The sequence below is a fragment of the Varanus komodoensis genome, unplaced genomic scaffold, assembly GCF_004798865.1.
Source record: "Varanus komodoensis strain SLA01 unplaced genomic scaffold, ASM479886v1 scaffold55, whole genome shotgun sequence".
In the NCBI taxonomy this organism is placed as follows: Eukaryota; Metazoa; Chordata; class Lepidosauria; order Squamata; family Varanidae; genus Varanus; species Varanus komodoensis.
The window spans coordinates 2,049,518-2,077,486 of record NW_025336157.1 but is presented as its reverse complement, the minus strand read 5'-3'; the positions used below and the strand labels follow the sequence as shown (position 1 = coordinate 2,077,486).

General features: G+C 48.7%; 2 protein-coding genes across 4 annotated transcripts; both read left to right on the top strand.

Annotated features, from left to right (window-relative positions):
- Positions 1-93: 93 nt before the first annotated feature.
- LOC123032564 (phospholipase A and acyltransferase 3-like) lies at positions 94-11,425 on the top strand. 3 transcript variants are annotated; one of them, XM_044448543.1, is made up of 4 exons: positions 94-2,234; positions 2,979-3,081; positions 7,306-7,574; positions 11,306-11,425. In XM_044448543.1, the coding sequence occupies exons 1-4, from the start codon at positions 2,217-2,219 to the stop codon at positions 11,393-11,395; spliced, it is 480 nt and encodes a 159-aa protein (XP_044304478.1). In that variant the 5' UTR covers positions 94-2,216; the 3' UTR covers positions 11,396-11,425. The 3 variants fall into 3 exon arrangements, with proteins under 3 accessions (XP_044304478.1, XP_044304479.1, XP_044304477.1); XM_044448544.1 differs by having other exon boundaries at positions 11,198-11,425; XM_044448542.1 differs by having other exon boundaries at positions 9,887-11,425.
- On the top strand, positions 11,425-26,455 carry LOC123032561 (phospholipase A and acyltransferase 3-like). Its single transcript, XM_044448538.1, has 7 exons — positions 11,425-11,547; positions 14,916-15,029; positions 18,199-18,301; positions 18,954-19,222; positions 24,468-24,570; positions 24,798-25,066; positions 26,171-26,455. Exons 2-7 carry the CDS (start codon positions 14,967-14,969, stop codon positions 26,267-26,269), a joined length of 906 nt encoding a protein of 301 aa, XP_044304473.1. The 5' UTR covers positions 11,425-11,547; positions 14,916-14,966; the 3' UTR covers positions 26,270-26,455.
- Positions 26,456-27,969: the final 1,514 nt, after the last annotated feature.

Here is a 27,969-nt window from a genome sequence, read left to right as displayed (position 1 = left end):
CCAGAAATTGGAAGCTAAAGGCCTTAAGATACATGCCTTGTGGTCAACAAGGGAGGAGTGGATTTCCTCTGGAAACTCTTGGCATGCAGATAAGTTCTCGGCTTCAGCATGAAACCAAACATGCTCAATATAACTTTGATACCAGTTCTGGCCATAGGCTTCCAAGGGAAGGAAAAACCTGTGCACTGCTCAGAACGTGGCCAAGCCAATGAAATGTAGCCCTCGTTAAATAAAACACATCAACGGTTTTCACCAACGGTTGCAATAAATCGGTGCGGTGCCAACATGCACATGGAAACAGGGCCAATTTTTCCATTTAGTGTCCCTGCAATCATCTTTTTTGGCTCAGTTTGGGATTTTGCACGATTGTGGACCTCATGGCTGCTGAGTTTCAAGTTATTACATTCCCTTCTCCGACGTTTGAGAAAGTTGGGTTGGCTCAAGTTTGGCAGGGAAGGGCTAGTTCTCTGCCATTAATGGCCCTAAAGTCAGGCAGAAATTCAGCAGGGGCATCTTTTCCTGCCTGAGAAAAGATTCAGAAGTGCTGATAAGCGAAGATTCATTACCCATCCTCAACCCTTGGTTTGTTGTTTGGCTGTGAACTGGAGGTTGTTCATCATGGTTTGTTATCTTGGTGGGTTCAGACAGCATGAGAACTGACCTCTCCACCATGACCCATGGTTCAGTGCCAAGCCACATGCGACCTATTCTCAACACTCGTGTGCGGTTTGTCATCTCCTCTGGACCCAGTCATTACCTGGCAGTAATTCTCGCGAAGTTGGCCCGCAATTTCCCATCACTTGCCACCTGGCACTTTTTCCAAGAGGCCTTGAAAGGGAGCCAGGGCGGTTCTGCGGTGGTTTTACTCCAAGGATGCCTCCGATTCAGGCGGGTTCCATGATCTGCCTTGGGAATGCCTTCTATATCCTCCTTGCTGGAGGAGGCGGCAGCCACGGCAAACTTCTCCCGTCCTGCAGGAGTACGTGGCGGGCATGGGGTGGTCAGGACAGCGGTCCACCTCTGGCAGGGGCAGCGCCACCAAAAGACCCGCCTCTGCCAGGCGGTAAAAGGCCTTTCCTGGATGCTCTCCGAGGTCCTGACACAACTCCCGCCTTCTCCGACACCACCCAGAACACCCAGCTCGGTTTTTCGAGGGCTGGCACCTGGTCCGCAGAACACCTTTGACAGCCTAACTGGCAGGTAGAAATAAGGCAGGTGAAGTATCTTGCACCTTGGCAATGTCTGTCTGCCAGGCTGCATTTCAGGCACAGAAGCTCCTGAATTTCTAATAAACATTAGAAGTATTAGATTAAATATGATCTAATCTTTAAGAAGTTCTGGCATGGAATGCTAGATGCTGGAACCTGCAGCAAAATTTTGCAGTATATCCTCACCTCCGAACAGGGTGCAGTGCTTCAGGGTTGTAGCCTGCCGTGACCTTCCACGCTTCGTTCCATTCTCTCCTTTTCCTTTTCCAGAGGATCCTAAGCTTTCCATGGGTATTGAGAAAAATCCATTCTTTGGGGGTAGCTTATAGGGCAGGGGGAAGGACGGTCTCTTGCATGCTTTAAAAATTGCCTCTGCAGACTCCTCTGAACATGCTGTGACTTCTCTCTCGTTTTTCACATGCCCTGTTTTCTCGTGGGCATTTGCATCAGAGAGCTCAATGAAATCAGCCAGTTAGTACATTTCTGCTCCTCCACATCTACCAAAATGTTTTCCCAATTTATTTGTAAGCCGGCACCACAGAAAATTGGGAAGTGCTAAGTAATGAGCGCTTTTAATTCATTTCTCCTTTCATTTCTAAGAAACAAAAGAAGAAACAAAGAGAGAATTTCTAAAGAAATCCAGGGAAACGGATACAATTCATAAGCCTCTATGTGCATCTTTTGTACCTTAGCTGGACAAACGCAGTGCAGTAGCTATTTTTGGAAGACATTTCAAAAATAGCTATTTTTGGAAGCTATTTCTGTGTTTTGCAAGTAATACAATTGCACCATTTTGCTGAGAAATAAGCGAGCCCTTTGCCCCAGATTCCTGGTTTTTCAAGCCACCCAGTCCCTCCGGGATGTCCTCCTGCCGCCTGTGCAAACACCTCTAGGACGGGACGCTTCCAGAGCAAAGGCTATTGGGACTCTTTGCCGAGCCCTCTGGCCGCGGCTTGCTCTGCTCTCCAAAGCGCAGGATCCGGCGTGCCGCTTGCACCGCTCGTCAAGATGCCGGATCGCTTGTATGTGAGTAGTTGCTCCTGCTTCAACTCCTCAGCTGCTCCCTGGCCTCTCCCTGTGCTGGTCTGTTTGGTGGGTCCCCAGGATCATTCTCACAGCTGTTCCCGAGCACTGCAGCTTGGCAGCCTGTCGCTCCTGGTGGGGATTTTTCCAGGCCCACTGAGTTATATATAGACGCAAGTTTATGCTGCAGAGGCTTAAAAAGGCACAGAGAGCCCTAGTGACTATGAAAGCACCAGAAAATTCAAGTAATAGGCATCATTGTTTAAAGTTTCTGTAGAGCAGAAAGGACTAAGGAAAGGGTGTACCTTGACATACGGGTGGAGTTTTCAAGAATACCTGTGACCTGCACCCAGAAAGAATGAGAAAATGCCTCTAAACAGATCTGTAAATAGAGCTAGTCTCTGGCAGTTGGAATATATGTCTAGTTTTACACTTGGTTTATGGCCACTCTAGCAATTTTGGAAAGCTGGGGTGGTAAAGTAAAAAAAATATACATTTGTTTTACATTCTGTAAATGCCGCTTAAAACTACCTTTCTTTATATTCCAAGCTTCCATCAAGGAGCTACTGTTTTCCCAGTCCGATTCCTGAGTGTTTTTTTCTCGCCCTAAAAAATCAGGGCAACCGAGAAATAAATTGTAAAGGTCTGAACAGCTTGTTTGCAGAAGGCTTTTGAAGCAGGTCTCCATAGACGACTGATTTGGGGCTTTTACAGGGTGAATGGAGCTCTTTTTGTTCTTCACGACAGGTTGAACCGAAGCCCGGAGACCTCATAGAAATTTCCCGCCTCGGCTACCAACACTGGGCCATCTATGTGGGTTCGGGTTACGTGATCCATCTGACTCCTTCAGGTAAGACACCGTGTACATCTTGGACGCATGTACCGTCTTGCAGGCCCCCGAGACTAGATGCCCTCCCTGCGCCAACTTCCAGAGTGAATCCAGCAAGAATTTCTTCTCCTCTTTCACATCATGGGACCCACCTCCTTGGTCGGCCGCTGCCTGGAGGCTTGGACAGGTCTTGTCCCTGTTGTCTTGCAAATTTCTGCCCGCTTTTTCCATAAGCAAAAAATGGGGCTGGTTTTCACACACGCCAAGGTATGCATGACTGGATGGGGGCCAGGAGTCCTGCCTAGCAGGGGGTAACTCTTCTAGTTGTGGGGCTCCCAAGGGGATTTCTGTCTGGTCAAAAGACAGTTTAGAGGTAAAGAAGCAAGCAAAACTTCCAAGTTGCCCCTAACCTGGATAGCAGACCTGGAAGGTGCTAAGGTTCCCTGTTCCTTGTCTTCCCTGCTAAAATGTCTTGTTATTATCCAGCTGTTATCCCTGGATTTGCATCCCTGCATCTGAATAATTATTATATTTATACTTATCCCCACTATTTATTATTATTTATTTAGAATTTTTGTATGCCGTCCCATTCGCATGAGCCTCGGGACGGCTTCCATACAATAAATAAACAAACCATATAAATAGTGCACATAAAATCCAGATTCACCCTGGCTGTAAAATTAAAACCAATAGAAAATATTAAAAGTTGTTAAAATATTGTTTAAATAAAAAGGTCTTGGCCTGGCGCCGAAAAACAAATAACGACGGTGCCAGGCGGACCTCTCTGGGGAGCGCATTCCATAGGTTCCTTTAGATATCCAGGTCCCAAGCCATTAAGGGCTTTGTTAGGTGATAACCAGCACCTTGAATTGAGCCCGGACTTCAATGGGGAGCCAGTGAAGCTGGTAGAGGACTGGGGTTATGTGCGAGTAATGCCCAGTTCCCATCAGCAACCTGGCTGCTCTATTTTGCACCAATTGAAGTATCCGGACCGTCTTCAAGGGCAGCCCCACGTAGAGCGCATTACAGAAGTCTAAATGGGAAGTAACCAATGCATGTGTCACTGTCGCTAGGCAGTTGTTCTCCAGGTAGGGACGCAGCTGATGGACCAGCTGAAGCTGAAGGAAAGCGCTCCTCGCCACCGCCGTCACTTGAGCTTCTAATGACAGCTCTGGGTCGAGGAGCACTCCCAAGCTGTGAACCCTGTTCCTCAGAGGGAGTGCAACCCCATTTAGGACAAGGCCCAAGTCCCCTACCCAGGAGCCCGAACCACCCACCAACAGGACCTCCATCTTGTCTGGATTGAGCCTCAGTTTACTGGCCCTCATCCAGCCCATTACCTCGGCCAGGCACCAGTTCAGCACAGCCACTGCCTCACCTGGATTGGTGGAGAACGAGAGGTAGAGCTGGGTATCATCAGCGTACTGGTGACTCCGCAGCCCACACCTCCTGATGACCTCTCCCAGCGGTTTCATGTAGATGTTGAATAGCAGGGGGGACAGAATGGACCCCTGCTGCCATAGCTGCCATGGCACAGAGCCAAGGTCCCCCAGCACCACCTTCTGCAATCGGCCATCGAGGCAGGAGCAGAACCACTGCCAAGCAGTGCCTCCTATTCCCAGTCCTATCCAGAAGGATACTGTGGTCGATGGTATTGAAAGCCGCTGAGAGGTCCAGGAGGACCAACAGGGATACACTCCCCCTGTCTCTCTCCCTGCACAGGTCATCATACAGGGTGACCAAGGCGGATTCAGTACCACCACCAGGTCTGAAGCCGGACTGAAATGGGTCCAGATAATCAGTCTCATCCAAGAGTGCTTGGAGTTGTCCCGCCACCACCCGCTCCAGCACCTTGCCCAGAAACAGGATGTTGGCCACCGGTCTATAACTGGCGGCCATCTCTGGTTCCAGGGATGCCTTCTTTAGGACAGGCCTGGCCACTGCCTCCTTTACAGGGGCAGGCACCCAGCTGTCCCTCAGAGAGGCGTTGATGACCTCCAGGATCCAGGCACCAATCCCGTGTTTGGCTTTGTTCAGTAGCCACGACGGGCAAGGTTCGAGTAAACAGGTCGTGGGACGTACTTGTCCAAACACCTTGTCCTCATCGTCAGGCCACAATAACTGAAACTCATCCAAACTCATCCAAAAATATCTGACCAGACAGAGGTATTGGCACTTCCCCTAAGGGATCTGAATCACTAGTGGAGTCCAGCTCATGACGGATCTGAGTGATTTTCTCCTTGAAATGCTTGGCGAAGTTGTCACAGCGGGCCTTCGAGGGTGGTACAGGGTCTTTCTTAGGGCCTGGATGAACCAACCCTTGTACCACCCGAAAAAGCGCTGCTGGATGGCATTGTGAGGAGGCAATGGAAGCGGAGAAGAATTTCTTTTTCGCCGCCCTCACTGCCACAGCATAGGCTTGATAATGAGCTCTCAGATGTGTTCGGTCAGATTCATCCCGTGATTTCCTCCACCTGCGCTCTAGACGTCTCCCAACCCGTTTCATCGCCCGTAGTTCAGGTGTGTACCAGGGGGATGAACGGGCTCTGCCCGGTGGGAGAGGACGCTTGGGAGCGATCGTGCCAATAGCCCTGGTCATTTCCCCATTCCATAGTTCGACCAGAGCTTTGACAGGAGTACCAGTCTTGTCAACTGGAAATTCCCCCAGGGCCTTCAGGAAACCATCTGGATCCATCCGGCTCCAGGGGCAGACCAGCACAATCGGGTCTGCACCCTTACAGAGGGAAAGGCTGCTCTCAAGCTCAGACCTCACGAGGAAGTGAACTGACCATGACAGGGGAGTCAGACATAAATTACTCACCCTCAGATCACCCTCTTCCTGCCCCGTCGAGAAAACCAGGTCCAGCGTGATGGTGAAGTTTATGTATTTGTTCTATTTATACCCTACCTTTTTTCCTGCAATGAGCCCAAGGTGACATCCATAACCCCCTCCTTTCCTTTTATCCTCACAACAACAACAACCCTGTGAGGCAAGTTAAGTGATTGGCCCAAAGTCACCCAGTGAAGCTTCATGGCTGAGAAAGGACTCCCAATTCAACACGCTAACCACGGATTCGTATACGGAGGGATATTTCTGGGGGAATGTGAATTCTGGCACATCTCTTGAGGTTGGCATCTACCTATGACCCGACTGGCTGTCAAGAAATCCTTTCTTAATCCAATCACTCCCTATATAGTTAGATCATCTGAGGCTGTTTTCTTTCCTGATGGCATCTTCATCTTGAAATCCAAGGATCTTTTCTGATCTCCTCCCCTGAGTCTAGTGATTCTCCAAAGTGTCCTTTCACCAAATCTCCATATTCCTTTAAGGTGCTGTAGCTTTTTAAAGTGCCAGAATGTTGGGAAACTATCAAGAGACTGGTTCAGAAATCTCAAGGCATGAAAGAAAGAATTCCTTTGTGATTTCTTCGGTCTTTGATTTTCAGTCAGTTTTCCCCTCACCATTGGAAAATATGAAACCAGTATTCCTGCCTGAATTTTATTGTGTACTTTCCAGTGACAAATCCACGTTCCAAAGTGTCATCTAATTGGAAAAAAGTGTTCCTCTTTTGTTGCTGTTATTAACCATTTAATTTATACTGCACCCTTCCTCCAAGGAACTCAAGATGACTTACAAGGTTCTCCTAATTTTATTTTCACAACAACCCTGTGAGTAGGTTAGGCTGAGAATCTGTGACTGGGCCAAGGTTACCCGGCCAGCTTCATGACTGGGCGCAGACTCGAACCCATTTCTTCCAGAGTCCTAGTCCGACACGCTCACCACACTGGTGCTTCGAGTGGGCCCCAAGATAATTCCTCATCTCTTAAAACAGGGGCTATCTTTCAGCCCAGGGCCCAAATTCAGGTTTGGAGGAACTCTTAAGGGGAGCAGATGTCCGTGATAAGGCCGCAAACAACCCCAAATACTGAGCCTATTTTAGCTTAAAGCTCTTGCGGTTTATCATTAACCTTAGAGTGGCTTTTCAGCTGGGAAAAATGCACAAGAGCTGGGAAACTCTTGCACAGTAAGGGGTTGTGGAGGGGATTTGTTCCCTGGAGGACCTGGAAAGGCTGGATCCTGACCCTGGCAGGCTGGATTGTCCCACAGACCTGACATTCCATACACCACCTTGTCTGAACGGTTGTCTCTGAAATTCCTTGGCTGGGAAGGCAACCGTGGAACGGCAAGGCGAGTCTGTTCATGCCTTTCTCTGCGATGTTCATTCTGTCCGTGTGTCTTTCAAGGTGAGTTAAAACAAAGCAGGCTGTCCAGCTTCTTGTCCATTGTGTCGGATAAAATGGTGGTGAAGAAGGCACTCCTGTGGGAAATCGCCAGGGGAGACGTCTGCCAGGTCAACAACAAATACGATCGCAAGCACCGGCCCCGTCCCGCCCGCAAAATCGTCCGGGAGGCAGAACTGCTCTTGGGAAAGGAGATGCACTACAGCTTGACCAGCAGCAACTGTGAGCATTTTGCCACACGCCTGCGCTATGGGATGGCGAGGAGCGACCAGGTGCGTGTCCGGGTGACCCGCCCCGGGGCTGCTGAGGCCAGCCCTTGGGCAGGGCAGGGTCCGTGGGCTGCCGGAAAGCCGGGAAAGAGACCTCCCAGCATTATTTCTGCACGTTGCAGGGAGGTTTGGGCTGGCCCTGCCATAAGGTGGGTGGCACATGGGTGGGAGTGGCTGTGCGCCAATGGAAGGCGACTCGTGCCGACTCAGCACGCCCTAAATTTATTCATTTTTGGATTTGTATCCTGCCTTTTTCCTACAAAGGGCTCAAGGCAGCTTACATCATTCTCCTCCTCCATCTTATCCCCACAACAACAACCCTGTGAGGTAGGCTGGACTGACAGTCTGTGTCTGGCCCAAAGTCACCCAGTCGGCTCCATGGCTGAGTGGGGACTCGAACCCAGATCGCCTGGGTCCCAGTCCCGTGCTCTTCACCGTAACACCACACTGAATGAGACTGCCATCCTTGAAAGCTGCTGGCATGAAAACATAAGACTTTAATCAATCAATTCATCAATTAAAAGCTTTTCTAACCTGTTCCCTACAAAGGTCTTGGCATGGCTTACAAGATCCAGCCCAGTGCTTCACACACGCTGGCAAACCAGCCGCCCGCAGGATCCCTCCAGCGGGATGGGTGCAAGACCTCCTCCTGGCCAGCTCCTCAGCAACGGGTGCGTGCAGGAAGGCCGTCTCTGCAAAGCAGGTGGCCCATAGCCAACAAGGCCAGTAGCCACGGGTAGCTCCCCCCCTTTGAATCTGCCCAATCCCCTTCGGAAGCCATCCAGATTGGCAGCTCTCACCACTTCCTGTGGCAGCATGTTCCATAGCTCCAGTACGTCGCATGAAGCCCTTCCTTTTACCTGCCCTAAACCTCCCGCCAACCAGCCTCACGGGATGACCCCTTTGGGTTCGAGTGTTATGGGAGAGGGTGAAAAAAGCCTCCCTCTCTATTTTCGCCACTCCAGCGTTATTTTACAGCCCTCTATCGTGTCTCCCCTCCTTGTCTTTTTTCTAAGCTCCAAGCAGTCGTACCAGCCAGTGGTACCTTCTCCTCATACAGGAGTTTCTCTGACCTGGGTTCCCATCACCAGTACTGAAATATGCTTCCTCCACAAGGCCGGTCAGCATCTGAATGTGGAATGGCAGAAACTGGACACCAGGTTCTCCTTTGCCTGGGGGGCAAAGTTTTCGGGATGGCCCTGGGAGGAAGTATTCCACCGGAATGGAGTGTAGCTAAGATGCTTCTGCTCCATTCCACTGGGATGACTATTCACAGCATCAAAGGCTTAATCTTGGTCAGGTTTTGGCCTAATTCTGAGATGGGAATTAGGTGGCTCAGAGGGCTGGTGCTGTGGATGCTAAGATGCCGGAGCTCAGCACCAGATCAGCCGGATGATGAGCAAAAGTCTGGCCAGGCAGGTTGAGCTGGAGGAGGTGAAGCCGCCAAGCAGCGTCTTCCAGTAAGTTGCACAGACGGAAGGGAGCTGCAAGGAATTCTCCCGGAGAAAAGCAGGATTTGATCGGCTGCTTCTGGATTTGATCGGCTGCTGGATTCTCAGGCCAAGGAACATTCTTGTGCCTGCCCGCCCGCCCCACCGTGACGCATCGGTGGCAGCTCAGCCTTGAGTTCGTTCAAAAACCTCTCCGAAATGGATTGCCAGACAAAGAGCCGCTTGTTCCTTTTCCGGGAAAAAGCAATGCGTCAGAAGTTGCAGCCGTGTGAAGCTCCCCTCTGTGGTGAGCGAATGAACTGCAGGAAGGTTTTCTGGGTCTTGGGCTGTTGCCGCCCCCAGGATCCTCTTGCCTGTGGACACCAGTTGCTGGGGAACATGGGTGGGAGGGTGCCCCTGGCCTTCTGGTTGGAATGTCCCACTGACTAGACAGATTCCGGGCTTGCTCCATCAAAGTTCTTGATCTTCCTACATTTCCCCCTCTCTCATCATGCTGAAACCCAAGGAGGTCTTCCCATGGGGCTGAATGGTGGGAGATTTGGGGTAGAGAAAAAGAAGGCCTCCCTTGCACACTCAACACACAATTCAGCAATGGGATTCACTTGCGCGTGGCTTCCGTCCTACCATTCGCTCTTGCGTTAGGGCTCACGGCGTTTAAGCTCAGCTCTGAAACAGCCTCCTCTCAAACACATACCTTGGAATGTCAGCTCCCAGCATTCTTGACCATCGGCCATGCAGGCTGGGGCTGATGGGATTTGGAGTCCAACGCATCTGCGGGGCACCGGCCGCTTTAGGCCGACACCTCAACAGTTGGCATCCGCAGGAGACGTGTCCTCATGGTTTCTCCTTCTCGTCTCTTTTTAGGTGAGAGACACCTTGATTGTGAGTACGGTGGGCGTCATTGGCGTCGGGGTAGCTGTGGTTGTGACAACGGCGATTGGCCTTATCCTGGAGTCCAGCAGGTGCATCAAGGACTGAACAGCCCATGTTTTCATCCTGTGTTTTTCTCTGTGTTTGGGCATCTTCCCCTGTTCAGCTTAGCCTGCACTTTCATCCTGGTGCTCCTTAATTCAATACTCTGAAAGATGGACAGTGCGTAACAAGCCGTCTTAATCCGTCTAAGCAAGACATCCAGTATCCGAGTCTGGATTTTGGTTTCCTTTTGTGATTCTGCGCTTATACTGGGAATATTTGGAATAGCTTCTTAGAATGCAGTGGGAGACATCAGACTTCCAGGGTCGTTTGCATTTCCCCCAGTCCCCATACTTAAAAACCTGTAAAAATAAATATAAATAACCATGTGGGTATCCGGAGCACTGAAATGGCACCTGCCTTGTGTGCAGGGTAGAGCTGACTGTTTTAGGCATGAAATCTACGTTGCAATCAAGCAAGACTTGACTTTCCCCCATCTTTATTGTTGTTAAAATATTTTAGGGGCGGTAAGGGGAGGTTTTGCGCTTAGCTCTGTAGACACCGGCAGAAATTAATTCTCAGATAACATGCGATGAAAGGCGATAGAATGTTCAATCATGCTCCTATTTTACGAAAACGTCTTCATCTTGTGCTCACAAAGAACCTCTGTGTGTCTCTAAGCTTTGCTCTGCATTCTCAGCTGGAAAAAGTCTGTGTAGGAAAGCAGAGTTTTTCTTGTAGACAAACCCCTAGTACTGGAGGAACTTTCCTGCAAGACTGATTTTCTGAGTCTCAACTGTTTGGTTTCCATTTTATGGGACTGCTTTCTTCCATGGAGACACGAGAGAGAGGTAGAGAATTAAGCATGCAGCAGAGAAAACAGAGGTGGAGATATGTGTCTCATTCATTCCTATTGCCAGAACTGGAACCCATAGGGGTCATCCCATTGAAGTGAATGAGTGGGAAATTCAGGACAGAGAAAAGGACTGAATGGAGCGACGGTTAGCAACTGGAAAGGCTTAGAAAGGCCTTGGCCCTATTCTTGGAGTGGGAGATGCCCATGGCTACTGGCTTTGTTGGTCTAATTCCACCTGTGATGGCAGAGACTGTCTGTGTATTTAGCCTAGTAGCTGGGGAACATGGATAGAAGGGTGCCGTTGTTTCATTGTCTGCTCTGTGGTTTGGCCTCTGCGTGAACAGGATGTTACCCAAGATGGATCCGTGCCCTCATCTAGCATGTAATTTTTCTCTCCTTTTCTCCAGACATTCATTAAGGTCTTCTTGTCGTGAACGGAGCCGGCTAGTGCCGGAGGTCAGACTAGATGGCCCGGGAGACCCCTTCTGACTTGCTCTGTTTCTATGTTTCTTCAGGTCTCCTTGGTGGTTGCTTTTCATTTGAACTTCATGAGCTTTCTGTTTGATAACAAAAAAGGGCTGATGCAAATCGTTATAAGAAACTGAATAAAAAGCTTCACTCTTTTTGACTGCTAACTGAGATCAGAATTCCTTGGTACTCCAGAATTGTGCTGGAGAAATAACACGTTCAAATTCAGGATTGGACCTTCCCGATCTGCTCAAGTTTCCAGTGGATGATTTCTCCAAGAACATCAATGGTTAGTGCCGAATTTTATGCAACGCCCCCTGAATTGATGGGGTAAACTGGCCACCTGCCCACTCCTTGCCAGATTTCCCTCTCTGTTTCTCAAGAGTTTTTAAGAGTCACTTAGTTACAGGTGAGGTAACATTTTCCCTGTGATGTCACTCCAAGCACCAGGTAGAAAATGGGAGGCTGATGCATTCGCCTCAGGAAAATAGCGAGAGTCCCGTTGCAGGTACGCAGAGTTTGAGACGTTATGGGAGGGTGGTTCTGCCTTTGAGTTTTCCTCCTTGATTGGTGCCAGTTGGGGGCGTGTGCCAGATTCCTTCCAGTGGGTGGAACACAATCCCTGAAAAGTGTATGTTGGACAAATACTGATGTTGTTGCTTTGGAATCCTGGTGACTCACTTCGCATCTCTCCTGAGTCCACGAAAAGAGGGCTGAAGGGAACGTGTGTTGTTCTGGAGATTGTTGGATTCCAGGTTCCACCAGCCCCAGCCAATATGGCTGATGCGCAGAGTTTAGGATGGTGGGAACTGAACTCCAACAGGGTGCAGGTTAACTATCCCTGCATGATAAAAGTAATGCTGGAATGTATTTTACATTGTATATTAGCAAGCAGACCTGGGCTCATGTGAGCGGGAATTGAGGGTCCGCCTTCTCTGTTCCCATGCTCAACTCCAATGGACCAAGTTACAAATCTGTCTTCGAACGACGGCAAAGCTACGTGCCGGTTTCGGAAGCCTGCCCCCTAGAGACAGAAGATGCTCCTGTGGGTTCCTATCATAACAATTCCATTTAAATTCCTGAATTAATGTTTAAAACAAAGGACCTCAGGTTGTACACCCCAGAGGGTCCTGTTCACCCGCACAGCAAGATTCAGGTATCCACGTTTCATGGTCTTGGAAATGTATCAATGATGGATGGATGGACATACGCCACACTTTCTTTTTCTATTATGCTATTATTTTTATTATTATAAATACAGTACATAGCACCTTCAAAATGTGGGTCATTTAATTGATTTGCAAAACCAGGAAGAGGGCTATGATATTTCTTATTTCTGGGAAAAGAAGGGGGAAATCCAATTATTAATTGCTGGCGGGTTTGTGGATATGTTATAAGGTGTGAATTATTATTTAGTCAATATCCACATGAAGCCTTTTTGCAATAACCAAGTATTAAGTCAAAGCTGTAGTTACAAAATTGATCAAGTAATAATAATTATTGACTTTTTGTGTGATTTCTTGCACTTGCAGGATATTTAAATTTTTAGGTCCCTTGGTGTCTTTTTCATGTTACTTTTCCTTTATTCTTTTTGTCTTTAAAAATAAAAATTTAAACACCCCGGAAGGTGTGTTTAAAAAAGGAGGACAGATGGTTGATGACGGACAATAGCAGCCATTAATAGCTAATAAACAAGTTGCTCATTGCTTTAAAAGGCCAGTGTTAATTCCCCCCTTTTGACAATTTTCTACCCTGGGGGCATCCTGGTTTCTACCCTGGGGGCATCCTAGTTTCAAAATAGCCTGTCCGAAACGGAGACATCTGTTTTGACTGTGCTGAAAACTATTTGTAGCGAAGAAACGATGGTGGCGATAATATTATAAAACAGTAGCATTTGGACGCCAAAGCCTTCTTCAGATATTTCGCGAGCAAAACCCCCGTTTTCATTCAGATCCCCAAAGCCCTGGGGGCTGTTTGCCTTTCCAAGCTGTGGTCCAAGCACTTGTCGAAATAAAATTGCAAATAAAGCTGTTGCATCGTATCCCCCAAACGAGCTGGCTTTCAAGCCCACAACTGCTTCACCTCCTGCTGCCCACTTGAGTTTTTCCCGGCCGAAATCAAACAGAACCTTTTTCTTTTTACAAATGGGGTGTCCTTAAAGGAGAGGATGCTTTCCGGCATGTTTAAATCAGCAAAGGCCATTTTGGGTCCGGTGGGCCCATCTAGCACCTCCAGTACCAATTGTCTTGCTTACGACCCTGTAAAGTAGGCCTGGATTATTATCCCTTGTTAGGGCAGCCAAGTTTGAGAGAACAATGGCCTGGTGAAAGCTCTCAGTGAGGTCAGACTGAGGGTCTCGCAGTCCCTGCCCTGGTACCCCGACACCTGGACATGTCTTTTATTGTTTCTTGTCTGGCTTGACCTCGAGACTGTGAGTTTGGTGGGGAAGGGGAGACAGTTTTGGGGGAAAAGAGCGCTGTTCCATGACCCATTGGTCAGTGGTACAGTAAGGGGTTGGGGATTCTGGACTTGAAAGTCCTTCATCCTTTAGATGGTTGGTTGTTTTCCTTCCTGTCCCCGGAAACCTGATAAGCGGAGCCTTGTTCTGCCCGAGGGGGCCTGGAAGATCCCTCAAAGTTCTGCTTTATGGCACTGTTGACAATTCCAGATGCCTCCTTCGAGATTCAGGGTGAAAGGAAAACTTTGTACTTTGTGCTGATGCCTGACTTAAAGAACAAATAAATCACAGATCCTGTGAATTTTGGTTTGACTGAGCAGAATTTACATGTGGGAAAAGTTGGGCTGAGTGAAAAAGGCATCCCGAAAGTCCTTCACCCGAGTAGCAGGCGATGAATTGAGATGGAGGTGATCTGGGGTTGGCCAAATATTCTCCTGTGTGTGTGTGGAATTCTTCAAGAGTTTCAAGGGGGCAGAGAGTAAATACATAGAGTATTTCTCAGGAAGTTCTCTCCCAAAAGATTTTGGCTCAGTTAATATGGAATTAAACTATTACCAGTTCATGCTGGTAGTTGGAGATTATTTTTGTGGGTGGCTTGGGGGAGGGTTGGTGAAAATGGTAGGCATAGCTGGTCCACGTGCCCAGATTCTGAGACCAGTAGGGGGCCCACTGGGAAAAGCCCCCCGAAATGGCTCCTCTCCTTCCCAGTTCTCTTCCAGACAAGGGTAGTGAGAAGAAGAAGATGAGAAGCCATGTCAATGTACTCACTGCCTCCCAAATCCCCCGCAAGCAGAAAGCAAACAGTTCAGGGGTAAATTTCTTAGCTCAGCCATGAAACCCATGTGCCTGCTTTTTGACGCATGGGGAATCATGGTTAGTTATTGTTTTGGCAATTAATTAATAAATTAATTAACAAAATTTATACCCCGTCCTCTATGAAACGTCCCAGGATGGTAGAGAGGAGCAATCAAGCCCTCACTACAGTAGCACCACTCAGATCTGCAAATGTGACCACCTCACTGAGCACTAGTTCCCTCTGTCCATAAATGGATGGAGTGATGTTCTGGAAAGGGCAGGTCCTCTAGGCTGCAGGCTCTTGTTAAAGAACTCATCATCCAGGGGGCTTATGGGAAGGGAAGGTGATGGCTCATCACAAGAATGTACCTTCGTGGTTTACCCCAACTGTGATTTACTTCCAGCTATGCCAATAGGAAGCCAATACTGAGAATATCACTCGGAGCCTAGTGAAGATGAACGACGAGGAGCGGAACCACTCAGCATTCTTCATCAGGGTGAAGAACCCTGCTGAGCGGGTAGGTGGCCCCCGGGAGTGGTCTGGGGAAAGACCTTTCATGGTGGTGGGCTCTATCCTACCTGGGCAGAGTGGGAGGGGGAGAGGCCCACCTCAAGACCTGTGGCCACCTGAAGTGAGGAGCAGGAGGGTGCCGTTATGTGTTCTGGACGTGGTCCCCTCTCTGGCGCTGAGAAGGGCTCTGAGCTGGAGATGGCCTCTTCCAGTGAATTATCTTCTGGCGCCCTGGGATGTTGGAGGGTGCCCAATGTGGGTTTGCCAGACTCTTCAGGCTCAGAGGTCAACCTGCTCCAGTGTCATCTTCACCACATCATCCTGGAGGAGCTGCAAAACCACTTGAAGATCCAGACAGAGAGGGGTGGAAAAAAAGACCGGCTCCTCTCGCATAAAGGCCTCTGCATGCTGCTGAGACAATGACTCTTTCTGAGCGAGCTCTGCTAGCTTAGCTCCTTCCAGGGTTCTGATGAACTCTTCCTGGCCTGATCTTGCTTTGCTGGCTTGACTTTGACCATCACCTTGCCTTTCTAGTAAATATAAGTGCTGCAAATTGGCTCTCCTGGGAACATCGAGCTGAGCAGGGCAGGGACCTCTGTGTGCTGAAGCTGATCCGACGGAGAGCTGAATTTTGCTTTGACCTTGGCGACGAGAACAGCCTTCCTTGATTCAGAGGGTAGCAGGCAAGCTTGAGAGATGCTAGAGAGAGAGGGTAACTTTGAAGACACAGTGCTGTCTTCTAACAGCTTGCCAACTCCCCAGTCCTTCTAAGGTTGGCTAAATATGTCAAATTCAATTTCACTCAATTTCTCATTTCCCCCCACTGGAGTTTGTTCCCACCCATTTCTGCATTCGTTTGCAAAAATGTTAAGTTTGCTTTTGCTCAGTTTCTCCTTTTTCCCAACAGGGAGTTTGTTCTATCTTGTTTTCTCATCAGTTTATTTTTAAGTCCCTGTGAAGAGTCATACAAACATCTGCATGTAATTCTCACAACAGAAACAATCTATACATGTTCCTCATGATGCATTTTTGCAAGGGCTCCTTTTGGTCTGTGCGCATTAGAATTATTTTTGCGCTTAAAACATTGCAAACTGTGCTGCAACATTTGGAAAAGTGTCAGATAGCACCAGGTCTTACATGCCCATATTTTCTAACCTCTGAATTAATCAAGAAAATGTCAGTCTTTAGGGAGCTTTGAATTAATATTCCTGCTTAGATGTGAAATTGATCAGGTAACACTGAAACCGGTACATTTTTTTCAGCCTGCCCAAACTCACAGGGTTGTTGTGAACATCAAGTGTGTGGATATATGAGAAGATTACTATGCCCATTGCACCGGCTTGTTGGGAAGAAAGATGAATGAAAAAGGAGGATCAGCGTATTCTCTTATTTTCTCTTCCCCTGATCTCCTGCAGTGCCTGAAAATGACAGCAGATGGCACCCTGCCACAAACCAAACCCCCAGACTGCAATATTCGTGGACTTGACCTAATTTTGGGGAAAATTTCTGTACCTTTTGGAGTGGCATAACAGAGAGAATCTGGCCAGATGTGGCTTTTTGATGCAGCAGTGCCGTGCCTGGAATAAGGCCCAGGGCGGCTTTCTCCCTGCAGTGCCATTCTGAAAAGTTCGGCTTCCACCCATCCAGAAGCAGTGTGGTTTCCCGGGTTTTGATTTCCAAAGGACTTGACCCCGCAGGGTATAAATAGAACAGAAGCTGGCAGGTCAGGGTAGAACTAGAGCGAAACTTGGCCGATTTAGAAGATGCGCTGCCAGAGGTCAAGTTGTGCGGAAACTGATCCAGTGCGTGACTGTGAGAAGGGCCACTTCCATGGCGGGCCGAAGGAAGAGCAGAGTTGAAAATGGAAAACTGCCAATCTAGGGGGCATCTGCTTCCCACACATTTTGTGTACATTTCTGGCCATAGCACCTAAAAACAGTCATTGTGGAGTCGAAAAAAGTGCTGATAGCGGTGTACCAACATTGCAGAGTGATGTTTTTTCTTGGTTCCTCATAATGCTACAACCCAGAGGGCTTGTGTGAAGAATCAGGAAAGCCCGTGTCTGTGGTGGTGTGTGGTGAGGAATGCAGGACTGGGACTCAGCCGACCCGGGTTCGAATTCCCCCTTGACCATGGAGCCAGCTGGGTGACTTTGGGCCAGTCCCAGACTCTCAGCCCAGCCTCCCTCACAGGGTTGTTGTTGTGGGGGTAAGATGGAGAGGAGGTGGAGAATGAGGTAAGCTGCTTTGAGTTCATTGAGAAAAAAGCGGGATGTGAATCAAAGAAACATGCCTGACCAATGGGAGGTTCATTGGTCTGAGGGAAGGAAAATCCTTCTTGGCAAGGTGCAACGTTAAATTACGGAATTCATTTTGAGAGATTTAGTGATGGCCACCATTTTGGACTGGTTTGGGAAGGAGAAGGCGATCCGTGGTCACCAGTTATCATGGTTCTGCGATAGACCATTGGCCTATGGATACCAGGTGCTGGGGAACATGGGTGGGAGGTGCTGTTGCTTGTAGGCCTCTGATTGGCCACTGTGTGAACAAAGGCTGGACTAAAGGGATTCCTGGTCAGATCCGCAGCGATCTTCTCATGTTCTTATGAGGTACCAGGGATTCATCTCGGCTTGTCTGCCTTGATGGGCCATGCCCTGAAGAAAGAACACATTTTTAAACTGGTTTTCAGAACCAGGAACTGGTTGCCATCTTGGAGAAGTAGCCCATATTTCTGGAAGCTGAACCTTTTCTTTGTAGCCTCCACCAACTACAAAAGAGATAACTGGTTTTGGACAATGCAATAACACACGCTCAAGGGCAGAGTGTGGGTTGTGCCTGGAAGCTAGGCTGCTGCTGAAACATGGGCTCTCTTGTTGTCTGAATTCAGTCCAGACAGAACAAGCCATGGTGAACAATCCACCATCCAGACACAGACCACGGGCTTTTTCATGGCTTGTTTGTGGCTACAAAGCCGTGACTCGAAATCATGGCTGGGTTCAGACAGCGTATAACCCATGTTTTAACCCATATTTCAGAACAACCCAGTCAGTGCTTCTCTGCTGTGTACCTTTCCCCAACACAGGACAGGGTTAAGCACACATCCATGCATCGAACAAGGCATAAAAGCTCTGGCCTACCTTAGAGCAATCATCAGACCTTTGCTCTTGTTTCTCCTAGGATGAATTAAAACCTGGGGACCTCATTGAAATCTTCCGTTCTTCTTGTCAACACTGGGCCATCTACGTTGGGGATCGAAAAGTTGTCCATTTGGCAACAGAACGTAAGTGTCCAAGAGCTGCGGCACGTCGGCCTGCTTGGCTGTTATATTTCAAATCTGCCCAATCACCCAAGCTTCCTGGGCAGCTTGCAAGCCATTTAAAGTCCAGGATGCCCAGGAAAATATGGTAGCCTTTCAACTGGCTAGAATATAAGAACATAAGAAAAGCTGGATTGGAGCATCTTAGGGCTGCAGTCTTTTCCCACAGTGCCCAAGCCAGCTGCTCAAGGGAAATCTGCAAGCTGGGCTTGGATGCAATAGCATCCTCTCACCCATGTTCCACAGCAGCCAGTGCTGATAGCAGGAGACTATAGCTATGAGGACTGAGAAGCCTTCTTCTCTTCCTCCATGAATTGGTCCAGGAGGACCATCCAAATGGGTGCGAGCACGGCATCTTGTGGTACTCCATTCCACGGCCCTGTGTGACAAAGTCCTGAAGAACCTCAGGAGAGTTCTGCTGGATCACACCCAAGATCTACTGAGTCCAGTTTTCTGTTCCTGCAGTGGCCAACTAGCTACTCACAGGATCCCACAAGTAGGACATGCGTGCAGCCAAACCTGGGTTACATCCTGTAAAACGAAGCGCATCCATAACTCATCCGACTTACCCGCCTCTTCAACTGGCCTGCATCTTCTCTTCTCTTCTCCTTCCAAGGTGACCATCTTGCAGGTGGACCTCCCAACACCTTGGCGGTCTTGTCCAACCGAGCGTACGTCAAGAAGGACTGGCTGGACAACGTCGTGCAGAAGGACCGGTTCCGAGTGAACAATAAGCATGACGAGAGGCACCCGCCGCTCCCCCTGGCCAAGATCCTCTGGCAGGCGGAGGAGCTGGTGGGAAAGGAGATGCCCTGTGCCTGGAACAGCCACAACTGTGAGCATTTTGTGATGGAGCTTCGTTACGGAGCTGAAATGCATGAGCAGGTGTGTGCGTGGATCTACTCAAGGCCTGGTTCTACATCCTGGCAGCCTCTCTCTCTCATTCTCTCTCTCTGGATGCTCTTGTTGGGTCCCCTGCTGCTGTGGAGAATTCACATGGTGCTGCATTGAACCTCTGCTGGAAAGCAAAATGCACACGAGTGTATAACCTTTCTGGGGGAATGGTGGACCATCGGCAAAGGTAGAGCCCACGGTGGAGGGATGCGGCTGCTTCTTCCTCCCTTTCCCTGCAGCTAATCTCATTTCTGGTTCCTGCTATTGCTTTTCTACGTGCTTTAATAGCAGCAGCTATTTTTTTAATCTATCTATTGTCGCAACAGGAGAAATGGTGGGATTGAAATAGCATGATGAGGATGATAATTGCTTCAAAACAAAGCCTCGCCAATAACAGCGAAAAGGCCCAACAAAATCAAATCAAATGATTGTTTTCATGCATAAAACTGAGCACACAGTTTAATGTTATCCAGAACACTCCTTATGTTTGCATTATGTATCTCAGCATAGTTTATACGTAGCAAGATGAAGGTGATTATCCATAAATTTCATCAAAGTTAGCCCCGATGTCCATCTGTTTGTCCGTTCATGAATTGCTCCTCAAGACCGCCTGCTCAAAAATCAAAAGTTTCATTAAATTCTCGGCCTGTTCTGTTATTGCAGGAGGCCAATAATTTTTCCCATGTTGTAGTGCGAGTCTTTTAGCTGTCATAAGCGGGTGCAGAATCCATTTGCGTTGACTTCCAAGAGACGGTTAGATATGTTAAGAAGGACTTGTGCATCACTGAATATTAAAGAAGCTTCCCTCAGAAAATTAATCCAGAGTGGTGGTTATTAAGGTAGGCGTTCCTTCCACCCTCCATAATTTAAAACTTGCTATCTTTAGAAAATTAATGTACAAATTGCAAAGGCCTTCCCAGGTAAGGCTTAGGTAATAGGCCCATCACTGCTTCCCTCGAAGTGCTTTAGGAATTAATTTACTGGCAGTGCAGAAATATGCAAGTTTTCCCACTTCCATACAGGTCTCCTGCCCCACAGCAATTTAATGGAATGGTTAATGGTAATGAGAGAAAAGGCTTCTATTGTCCTATTAAACAAAGATGGTTTAATAAGTTCCAACTTACTAATAATGTTCATAATACTGAGTGTTTGGGGAGAAGGAAAAATGAGTTTGAAAAACTTGGCCTCCAAATATTCACAGTAGAAGCACTTGGATAGTTATTTGGAGAAAGGCGTTCCAAACTCAAGGTGCCATCACAGAGAAGGCCCTGCACACCATCAGGTCTAGGACTGTGTGCAAACAGGATAGGAAGGGAAATTAGCTCTATTAGGAGAAAGTTATTAATGGTAAGAGTTGTTTGGTGGAAGTGAAGTTAGCCTCAGAAGACAAGTGTTGTCCATTCCTGGAAAGATTTAAGCAGCGGTTGTCTGGTTGCAGGCTGTGTGCCTTTAACAGGGGATGGACCACGTTCCTCCAAGGCCCCTTCCAGATATAGGATGTTAGTTTTCTAAGATCTGGACTGCCTCAGTTCCAGACCTCTGCAATTTTGGAGCCATCACTAATCTTAAACCACATGATAGTCTTGCAATAGCTTTCTGCTACATTTTCCCCTGCTCCAGGAAGTGCAGAAGTCAGGGTGAATTCTATTTATCCAGGACATTTCATATTCAGGAAAGTGGGGGTCCTGTCCTTGGAAAATAATTCTGGGGCAGGTTCATTTCTCTCCTCTTCTCCAGATTCTCAGAATTTAAATACCTGAAATGGAAGGGCATTGCTTATCCCAGGCATTCCACACACGGGCTCCTTCTCTTCGTAACCTTCCTCAGCTGCGTCAGCTCTCCGTAATCTTCCTCATTGTGGCCCCCACTTTCTTGGTAGGCAAGCAAAAAACTCAGGAGCAAGTTGGTCGTGGCAGCTCCCACTTTTCTTCTTGCCGCCCCCTTGTCTGGGCCAGCGGTAGAGGCTTACAAACAGGAGATTTGCACCAGAAGAAGAGAGTCCAAGGGGTTCTCCTCACTGGGTCTCTTCCAGGGTCATGTTTGAGAGCCAATGTGGCGTCATGGTGAAGAGCCTGGGACTGGGACTCAGGGGATCCGGGTTCGAGTCCCCGCTCAGCCATGGAGCCAGCTGGGTGACTTCGGGCCAGTCATGGACGCTCAGCCCAACCTACCTCACAGGGTTGTTGTTGTGGGGATAAGATGGAGGAGGATGTAAGCTGGCTTGAGCCCTTTGCAGGTAAAAGGTAGGATATAAATTGAAAAATAAATAAAATGTTTACCCAATCATATTTAGCATTCACAAAGGCCCTTCAAAGTGGTCCACTGATTGGTTATTCATTTATCCTATTCATTTTTTGTATATATATCCCTCCTTTTGCCTTTTCAAGCGACTAGAGACATCTTGCATCATTATTGGCCTCCTGCTAACACTCTAACCCTCCCAACAACAACCCTGTGGGCTGAGAGGCTGGGACTGGCCCAGAGTCACCCAGTCGGCTCCATGGCTGAGCAGGGACTTGAACCCAGGTCCCCCGAGTCCCAGTCCCGCGCTCTTCACTGCTACCCCACACTGGCTCTCTCAGATTGCTGCCTGCTTTTGAGTTGGTATCCACTAAGAAACTAGCTTCTCCCTTTGGAAATGTGGTGACTTTCCTGCAGCTTGTGGGAGAAAAACATTTGCAGTTGGAATCTGGAGCACGGTGAACCGGTCAAAGCACAGCTGTTTAATATTTGCTTTGCATTTCCCCTCTGGCCTTGACATTTGGAGGGTTCTCAAGATAATTCAACATATATCTGGATAATGAACAAGCAATGCAAAGCAGCACTGGAAACACATTTCTGAAACACAATCCATGAAATCGCCCAAGCTGTAGCGACAGAGTAAAACGAGCTAACGAAACTCTCAGGACAACTCAGAAGAGGCATCACCCAATAAAGCCATCAAAGCCCCGACTATTATTGAACAGAACCTGACACTTAAAACTCAAACAGGGCTGCAATCCCATAGTTTTAAAATGACATTGACAATGAAAGCCGGTGGCAGGGCTGTGGATCGTTGTTTAAGGAGCCAGCCATGGTTCTGAAACTCCAGCCTAACACAGATTCAAACCTGTTGCTTTATTTTGGTGACAGCTTAACAAAACAGCACCGAAGTGTTGTGAACCACCTCAAGAGCTCCTGCTATGGTGTGGAAATGTGGGGAAAATATTAAATAAACCAAATATTTTAGCTGTGACTCTATCCGGACCCAGTTTGGAGACTCCGATTAGTCCAGAACTGGAGCTGATCAATTATTTATTTATTTATTTATTTATTTAAAACATTTCTACGCCACCCACATCGCAACAACGCCTCAGGGCGGCTCACAAATAATTACAGTTTACATAATTACAGTTATGTGACACTGTGTTTCTTCAGTTGCACTGGCTTCCTGTTTGCTTTTGAGCCCTGCACAAAGAGATTGTGTTGAACTTTAAGGCTCCGAACAGCCCGAGGCCAGAGAATCTAAAGAGTGAGTTCCCAACCTTTATTGACCCATGGACAGATTTGAGAATTTGAACAACTGCAGCGGGCACCACCCCAAATTCAGCGGATTTCAGCTTTGAAGTCCCTGTGACATGTCTCTGGATTATGCACTATTCAGCAACAACTGTTGTGTCAAGTCTGTTAGACTGCACAATGTCTCCTTAGCACAGAATTATCTAATTTGGCTGATGGCTGGTGATACAATGCAGTGAAGTGAACGTTTTGGCCATGTCCGGGAGCTGCGTCTTGGGAGGAGAGGAGGTTCTGCCACAGACACATTTCGTACTGGAACAATCTGTGCACACGCGCTTTGAACTCATTTAAAAGCTTCATGGAAGTTAACAGATGGAGGAGAAATGGATTCTTTGAACCCTTTTGACAGCTAAAAGACTGATCTTAGACATGGAAGGATAAATGCTTCTCTCCGATAATGCAAGAGGCTGTGGACCTTGCAACAGTTTCGATATGCCGCAGGTGCCGCTTTCGGATGGATATTTATTCAGCTACTTGATCCATTTGGGTTGATGTCCAGCCCATGTAATGCTGCATGCATTAAACACGTATTCATTGCTAGGGATATCCGTAAGTCCATTTCTGTATTTTAAAGAAAAGGGGGGCGATTTTGCGCAGTCTGTGGCCACCCCACCTTGGCCCCTGATTGAAAGAAAAGTCATCTTTCTTTTATACCTGCTGTTGTAAACCATGCAAGGAGCATGGTTAAAATAATAATAATAATAACAATAACAATAACAATAATAATAATAATAATAATATAATATTATATACTATACTGATATCATTGATATTATTAATATAGCTAATAGGATTACTTAAAATATCATTGCAATTATGATGATAATTTATTGTTATATTGCACTATTAATATTCTGAAGGTTATTTTCAGAGGCCCTCCTCTGGATTCCCCATTGACCAAAGTTAAGAGGCTGGCTGCTAATGTTGGGGTCTTCTCAGTTGTGTCCCCCACCCCTTTTATGGAATAGCCACATCCCAGAGTCTTGCCTGGTACCCACCCAGTTCTCCTTCTGGTTCTGCAGGAAGACCTTTCTCTTCCCCCAGAAGTTGTAGAATTTTGGAACTCTGTTAGTGTGTTGAGGCCTTTTGAATTATTGCAAAATGTATTCTTTATTATTCTTTATTTATTATTTCAATGTATATGCCCCTGCAGTAGTCCATATTTGGGCTCTGTGTGTGGCTTGCAACAATTAAAACAGCATAACATCCTAAAATCTATAAAACACAACCATTTATAACATATCTGAACTATAAAACATAATCCAACAAAATCAAAATGTTACATAAAAACTTTGAACAAAACAATTCAAACTAAAGCCAACTATAAACCAGGAGTAGAGTCAATTAAAATAGTTACCACTAAAACCAACTATTATAATCTTGTTGGTCTTATCTATTTTTAACCTTTTTAAAATGTTTTTTAATTATTCAAGGTGTGTTATGAATTTTGAAAGAACTAGAATGATGAATCATGAATGGTGTTTTACAGGGCAGAATGTAAATGTCTCGCATTCCATTTCTAGAGAAACAACCACATTCGGTCAGATGTGTGTTTGTCCTCGGGGAACTCACAACCCATGGCCCTGCACCCATGCCAGAAAACCTGTGGGGAGAAGGTCCAAAGCTGCCTCTTAGCTCTTAGCTAAGGGGGACTCTTTTTGCACCCCTTTTCTTATAGGATGAAATCAAGCAAGGAGACCTGATTGAGATCTTTCGCTCATGCTACCAACACTGGGCCATCTACGTCGGAGAAGGAAAAGTTGTCCACCTAGCCCCTGAATGTAAGTTTCCAAGGAAGCCCCTTGGCCAAGCTCCAAGTTTTGGGGGGTTGCAGAAGGGACCCTAAAACACCATCATCTCCAACCCAGCAATGCTGGAAAATAAACACGGAACTCCTAAACAATCTCCTTGAAGCCCTACAGTTTTTTTCTGGCTGATGGGTCGATGAATGTTGAGGTGTGTGTGTGTTTCACCTTCTCGTGCTCTCGTTCTCTCTCTCCCCACAAAGGTGACCATCTTGCTAACGGTGCCGCCAGCGTATTGGCGGTTTTGTCCGACAGAGCCTACGTGAAGAAAGACTGGCTGGAGGTCGTGGTGCGCAAGGACCAGTTCCGAGTGAACAACAAGCATGACCACACGCACCCCCCGCTGCCGCTCGCGAAGATCCTCCAGAGGGCGGAGGAGCTGGTGGGCCGGGAGATGCCCTACAATCTGACCAGCCACAACTGCGAGCACTTTGTGATGGAATTGCGATATGGAGTTGCCATGAGTGACCAGGTGTGGGCATGTGGTTTGGAGATGTGTGGGCATCGCTCCAGTATGTGACATGGATGATCTGCGAGGTCATCTAGTCTGACCCCTGGGAACATGCAGGGATTCTGCTCTACAGAGGCAGTGCTAGGTGTTCTTTGTTTTGTTTTGTTTTTAATGGTCTGAGATGCAGATCCCCCAGGGCAAAAATGACACACCTTTAGATCTGCTCTGAAGTCACTCCCTGTGTGTCTTTTGAAAACCTGCCCCTCTATGGATGGCTGTGTTACCAAAAAAGAGATGCTTAATATGGGTCTGGGGGGAAATTGATTGCACCCCAAAAGCCCTGGACGTCCCAGAAGACAGCAAGAGGAAAGCTCACGGGGGCAAAAAGCCAGCTAATCTGAGGCATCAGCTGCAGAGAGGTCTCAGGACCCCGAAACATTTTTTCAGCAAAGTATGGGGGCAGGCAGCTTCCAAGACCCAGGGCTCTGAAGGAGAGATTTGAGGCACCAGCTCCTGGGGGCCCTCAGAGGCAGGGAGGCTGAGTATCTGTGGCAGTGCATGGAGCTGAAACGCTTTTGGGGAGGCAGTTCAGCACCTTGGAGAGCTCCTGAAGATCTTGGCATATGCCCTGCGACAGCCGGGAAACTTTCACCAAGAGAAGCGACTTTGCGCCAGGGCCCCCTGGCTCACAGCCCGTGAGCGGCTGCTTCCGGGCTGGGGTAGGCCTACCTTTTCCTAAAAAAGGGAGACGCGTGCCAGAGGGGTGTCGTTCCCCCCTCTGTGCATTGCATTTATCTTCTCTTGCTGTTATCCCTGGATAAATGGGCCTTTGCAGGTATTTGAAGAAATACGAAACCCAGCTCGCTCGTGGCAGCTGGGGAAGAGAGTCGTTGGAGCATGGGCAACACAGGCATACTTAGAGGCAAATGTGTTGGAAGAGCTGGACCAGCATGCCCTGCAAAGTCCAAGGGTCGCCTTAGCCTCACCTGGAGGCCTTAGGGTAGCCACGCTCAGTGCAGCCTCAGTCTTTTGCCCGGCCCATCTGTGAAATGGGCCCAATTCTACCTGCTGTCGCTGCTCCCGTGCAAGGCTTCAACAGGCTCTCCCTCTCTCCCCTTTGGGCAGGTCACGGAGGCCATCGCCGTGGGGACGATCGGCATGATGGGCGTGGCCGCCGCCATGATCCGATCTGCGGCCAAGAGGCGCAAGCACCGCTACGAATAGCTCACGGGAGGAGCCAGAGGTCTCCATGGCGGGATCGTCACCACCTCTGGGGGTGTCTGAATGCCTAGTGTCCTTTATTTGCCATATTGTTTTCCGACCACCAGACCCAAAATTAAATCAGATTTTGTGACAGATGCACCCACCCACGCCGTGCTTGGAGCCAATAAAACTCTCTTCAGGACTTGGGCTTGGGGTGAGAATCCATTTTTCATCCCCCCTCCCCCGCCGGCTGATGGAAGCACTAGGCCTCGTTTTGACCGGTGGGTGTTGCTAGGCGACGGGGGGTTGCTAGGCAGCCCTGAGCCTCTTCTCGCAGCTGCCCGGCAATGCGAAGGGGCCCTTTGTGGTGGTTGCTAGGCAATGTGAAGGCAGCGGTGCTGTCACGCTCCTCGTGGTCGCTAGGCAACAGGGAGGAGGGGCAGCGGGATTCCCATCAGCCTTTGCAGCCTCTCGCTCGGCCCGAGGGCACGGGGCACGGAAAGGAGCCCCTGGTTGTCCCCACAGAGCAGTGGCGCGGACAGTGAGGGTCCGCGGGGGCTGCCGCTCGGACGGGGCCTTTGGGCCGCGCCTTCCGTGGGCCCCTGCGCTGCCACGCGTGCTCAAGCACACACCAACACACATGCACACAGTGGCGCACCTGAGGCAATGAGCGCCTGTGGCAACGTGTTGACCCACACAGGCATGGACGTCCCCACACGGGTGCCCCGTTCTGCTGCCCGGGGGCGCTTGTGGAGCTCCGCGGTGGCACCCTGACAGCTTCCCAAAGGTGCTCGAAAACCCAAAGGAAAAGCTGCAGTGGCGGGGGCGGCACAGGTGACGTGGGCCTCCTCTGCCGGGCACGGCGAAAGAGTGCCGGGAAAGGCCCCTCTGCCACGCGTCTGGGCATCCCCTGAGGGACGGAGACGAGGCTCCCAGCGAAGATACGACCTCCTCCTCCTGCCCCGACTGGGGCTCCATCTTTGTGCCCGGCGTGCCTCTCAGGCTCTGAGGTACCCGTTTCCTGCTTTGTGTACCCGTTTGCAAGATGGTGGTTCTCACAGACAACCACCACCCTGCTTTGCAAGTTTGGTAAAAACACAACCCAAGCCACCTCTGAGCATGTGCAGCTCTGCCGTTCAAACTCAAAGTGTCTCATGAGCATGGCTAGAGTGACAGTTGCTCCTGGCCTGCCGCTCTTCGGGGGTCCTGCACAGCCCACTGGGCTGTGGGGCTCCTGCAGCTTGCTCCCCATTGTCACTGTGCCACAGTCCCCAAAGTGTGGCGACATTTGTGCAGATTCGTTCCCCGCCCCACTTTTACGGCTCATAGAAATTAATATACACCCCGCTGGTTGCCGGAGAATCCCAGGGGCAGCCCCTGATGGGGTGCTTTTCCACAGACATAAATTCAAATAGATGGAGCTATTACTTTGCTGAGTGGAAAAGGCGCGGGGAAGCAGAGAGTGACTCTTTGCTGGCTGACGGCGCTCTCCATACATTCTCTTTTTATGGCCAGAGATAATGAGATTGTAAGGATGCCAGCAAAGAAGTTAGGGCACTGAGATTACCAAAGGGTGCTTTCAAGGCTCTGGAGCATAAGTCTAGCTCTCCCTCGAGGGAGGGAAGCTGGAAAAGGGGTGGTAGGACTGCACAGAGTCTTCCCCACCCCAGAATTGGGAACACAAGGCCTCCCAAGAGGAAGGCATTGTCTTTTCTTTAAGG

Excerpts from the sequence above, each read along its gene's own strand:
- LOC123032564 (XM_044448542.1), top strand. Across the intron at positions 3,082-7,305 it reads GATCCATCTGACTCCTTCAG|GTGAGTTAAAACAAAGCAGG; the intron begins GTAAGACACCGT and ends GTGTCTTTCAAG. Across the intron at positions 7,575-9,886 it reads GGATGGCGAGGAGCGACCAG|GTGAGAGACACCTTGATTGT; the intron begins GTGCGTGTCCGG and ends GTCTCTTTTTAG.
- LOC123032561 (XM_044448538.1), top strand. The coding sequence starts at position 14,967 with ATGAACGACGAGGAGCGGAACCACTCAGCATTCTTCATCAGGGTGAAG. Across the intron at positions 18,302-18,953 it reads TGTCCATTTGGCAACAGAAC|GTGACCATCTTGCAGGTGGA; the intron begins GTAAGTGTCCAA and ends TCTCCTTCCAAG. Across the intron at positions 25,067-26,170 it reads GAGTTGCCATGAGTGACCAG|GTCACGGAGGCCATCGCCGT; the intron begins GTGTGGGCATGT and ends CCCTTTGGGCAG.